The 3,921-nt window shown below is 38.9% G+C and overlaps 1 protein-coding gene across 1 annotated transcript; it reads right to left on the bottom strand.

Annotated features, from left to right (window-relative positions):
* Positions 1-231: 231 nt before the first annotated feature.
* On the bottom strand, positions 232-2,412 carry LOC141619833 (uncharacterized). Its single transcript, XM_074436856.1, has 5 exons — positions 1,807-2,412; positions 1,639-1,692; positions 920-1,359; positions 396-643; positions 232-296 (listed from the first exon to the last, which is right to left on the bottom strand). Exons 1-5 carry the CDS (start codon positions 2,410-2,412, stop codon positions 232-234), a joined length of 1,413 nt encoding a protein of 470 aa, XP_074292957.1.
* Between the last annotated feature and the right edge of the window lie 1,509 nt (positions 2,413-3,921).

The raw sequence follows: 3,921 nt of genomic DNA, 5'->3' as shown, positions 1-3,921 counted from the left end.
TGTTAGTTTAGAATTTACAACTAAAACCCCCAAAATCGGTTACTTGGACGAACCTAGTTTAGCAAGCAAATTCCTACCTCTCTGTGGATTCGACCCGACTTCCCTAGCTATATTAGTTAGTTGGAACCAGTTGGTTTATTTTTGACAGGTACGCGACAGACGTGTCAACACCCATTGGTAAAACAAAAATTTGAGACCAATAAGTATGAATAGTGGATAAAACAGCTTTAACTAAGATAAGCCTTCCGGCATAAGAGATTTTCTTGTTGTTCCAACCTCTAATTCTCTTAAGCATCCTATCAACCAAAACATTACAATCAATCTTAGTCAGTCTCTTATGAGAAATTGTTACCCCCAAATACTTAAAAGGAAGCTCGCGTTTCTTAAGCCAGTACCCTGGAGGACTTTCTGAACTGTTGCAGGAGCCATTACATTGCAGTAGAAGTCAGACTTATCTGAGTTTATATGCAGTCCAGAAGCAATGGAAAACCTCTTAAAGACCTCCATAATAATACAAATAGACCTGACATCCCCTTTGCAAAATAACAACAAATCATCTGCAAACATAAGATGATTAAGCTTGTGATTTTTATAGAAGGGGTGAAAGTGAAAACCTGGCAGGTCCCCAGCAACAGACAGTAATCTGCTCAAATATTCCATACAGATAGTAAATAGCAAAGGAGTCATTGGATCCCCTTGTCACAATCCTCTACAACCATTAAAGTAACCATGCACTTGTCCATTCAAACCTATTGAGAAGCTAGTGGTTGTCACACATTGCAAAATCAGATGAATCAACTTGGGAGGGAAATTCAATCCATTCAGCATTTGTTCAGTAAAAACCCATTCAATAGAGTCCTATGCTTTCCTTAGGTCAACCTTTATCAGACATCAAGGAGAAACACTCTTCCTGGTATACAATCTAACTAAATCCTGGCTAATCAAAATGTTACCAAGTATACTCCTTCCTTGAATAAACGCACACTGAGCAGGGTTAATTATCTGAGGAAGACTACCACTAATTCTTTGACAAAGAAGTTTTGAAATAACCTTGTAAAGTGTATTACAACAGGCAATTGGTCTGAACTCTTTAACAGATCTTGGATTATCCACCTTAGGAATAAGGACAAGGGTAGTACTATTCAGTTGCTTGAGTAGTCTCCCATGCTCAAAAAAATCCTTAACAGCAAGACAAATATCCCCCTTTATAATGTCCCAACTAGCCTTAAAGAAACAACTAGTGTACCCATCAGGGCCAGGACTCTTATCATCTGGAATAGAGAAAACTGTCTTCCTAATCTCCTCCTCAGTAGGGATAGCACACATCTGATCCCAATCATTCTTATCTATTTTGGGCCCCTGAGCAACAATATGTCTATAAAAATCAGAGGTATGGGCTTGGGTGCCAAGCAAGGTTTCATAAAATTCCACAAACGCTTGGAGAATCTCACTTGGGTCAGTACACTCCACACCAGCACTATTCTAAATCTGGAGAACTTTATTGTGAATCTGTCTTTGTCTAATAGCCTAATGAAAAATATGAGTATTTGCATCTCCTTCTTTAGCCCATTCACACTTAGCTTTCTGTTGCAGATAGTCCTCCCTTGCTGAAGCCAAAAGAAGGTAAGATTCTCTAACTTGCCTCTCCTTATCCATCAACAGAACATTAGTAGGATCAGCTTGAAGCTGCAGCTAACAATCAGTAAGCAAACTCTGAGCCACATCTGCATTCCTCTCAACATCAGAAAAGAGCTCTTTGTTGAGTCCTTTTAGAGCAGGTTTCAGACATTTTAGTTTCCTCACTACCTTGAACATAGGTGTACCACTGACCTGAGAGTGCCAAGCCTTACTCACACAGAGCTGGAAATCATTAACTTTGGTCCACATATTAAAAAATTTAAAAGGTTTCTTCTTCCCTTCATCCCTCACACCACAGGATATAATACATGGGCAGTGATCAAAATAACCCTCTGGTTGATAGTGGGCATTCCAATCAGGCCAGAGATTCAGCCAATCACCATTGACCAAAACCCTATCAATGCAACTAAAAACTCTAGTCTCACTTGGTTGCTTATTATTCCAAGTGAAAAAAGAGCCAGTAGTATGCATATCCTGCAGATCACAAGCATTCACAGTTGATTTAAAAGGCAACATTTCATCATCCTTAACAAGCTTCCCTAATCTCTCATTAGCAAACATGACATTGTTAAAGTCACCAAGCACAACCCAAGGACTAGCCACATTAAGTCTCATAAGAGCATTCCAGAGAGGGACCCTTTCCTCAATTTTATTATAAGCATAAACAAAAGTAGCCATAAAAACCTGTCCAGTACAATTATCCTTTATTCTAACATGAATATACTGAGCATCCATCTCAACAATGTCAAGGATGATCTTATTCTCATTCCACATAATCCAAACTCTACCCCCAGAGTGCAAAGAGGTATTAGTGACATAACTCCAATTCGAAAAAACTTTACTAACAAATTTATTTAGAGACGAAGGCTTAACCTTTGTCTCAAGGAGCCCAAATAGGTCCACACCATTTTGGTGTAAGAACCACTTAACATCTTTCTGTTTACTATCACTATTTAGGCCCCTCACATTCCACACTCCAAATCTAATCATTGGGAGGGCATATCCTCCCCCCTCCACCTCCTTTATCAACCAATCCAGAGACATTAGAAGCTTCAGCTAACTCAGCATTAAAATTAACAGTAAACCCTCCTTCCCTACCTTCCACTACCCGAGACTCATGCCTATTCATTCTGATAATCACACGAGCAGGGGTGAAAACAGGACCATGAGTAGCAGGAGCCGGGGTAACAATAGAGGGAGTACGGGGGACAGTCTCTACACTGGGTCCTGAAGCAGTAGGCACTACCTGAGTAGAGACTAGAGGAGGAAACTCCTTTGGATCAACATTAGCTTCAGTACCAGCCAGTTTTGGCTTCCAAACTTGTCGAACATGCTTCTGAGGAACAACCCTGTTTGGTCCAATGACTCTCTTCCTACAAGCATTTCTTTGATGGCCTATCCCTTTACACTTTTGACATGTAATAGGGAGCCAATCATACTCAACAGGAACATTCACCTCAGCCCCTAATTCATCCTCAAAAATTATACGATGTGGGAATTTCTGGTCAAGCTCAACCTCTACCATAATTCTAGCAAAACCCAGGAGAGATTTCTCAAGAGTAGAATCATCTATACGTATAAACCGTCCAACAAAACCAGCTAATTTCTCCAAACATTTAGCTCCCCAAAATTTCAGGTCTAAACCCACCAATTTAACCCAGATTGGCACTTTCTTAACAGAAATCTTAGAGATTCTTATAGAAGGGTCCCAAGGCTTCAATATAATGGGCTTACCATCAAATAAGAACATTCCATTAGCTAAAACTAACTTATGGTGCTCAGGTTTAGCAAATCTTACCACAAAGAGGCCATTTGGGAGAAAGGAAATCTGAGCTAATGCATAGGCAGCCCAAATACGTCTGAAATACCCTTCTAGAACCTCTCGTGGCGGATTCGCACCCATAACATAACCATAAATGGCCAATTTCCAATAAGCAATTTCATCCTTCACGTCATCAACAGTTAACTTCAGGATAGGCTTAGAGCAGTCACTTCCTTCAGATTCACATTCAGCAATCGGAGCCAACCTACTCACAAAAGGTTCATAAGTTGGTTAGGGTAATTTTTATGTGATTTAACCTTTTAAAATCACAATAATTACATAAATTCATATTTATGTAAAAGTTAATTACCCTAACCAACTTAGGAATTAAAATTAGTCTTCACTAACATATTGACAATAATTAACCTATATTTCTTAATATTGTTCATGAATGGACTTAAAATACAAAATTATATCATAAACTTCAAATTAAATCATAAAAATTTCGAATAAATTCAAAA

Source organism: Silene latifolia, chromosome X, assembly GCF_048544455.1.
Source record: "Silene latifolia isolate original U9 population chromosome X, ASM4854445v1, whole genome shotgun sequence".
Lineage (NCBI taxonomy): Eukaryota > Viridiplantae > Streptophyta > Magnoliopsida > Caryophyllales > Caryophyllaceae > Silene > Silene latifolia.
This window is presented reverse-complemented; position numbering and strand designations above follow the sequence as displayed.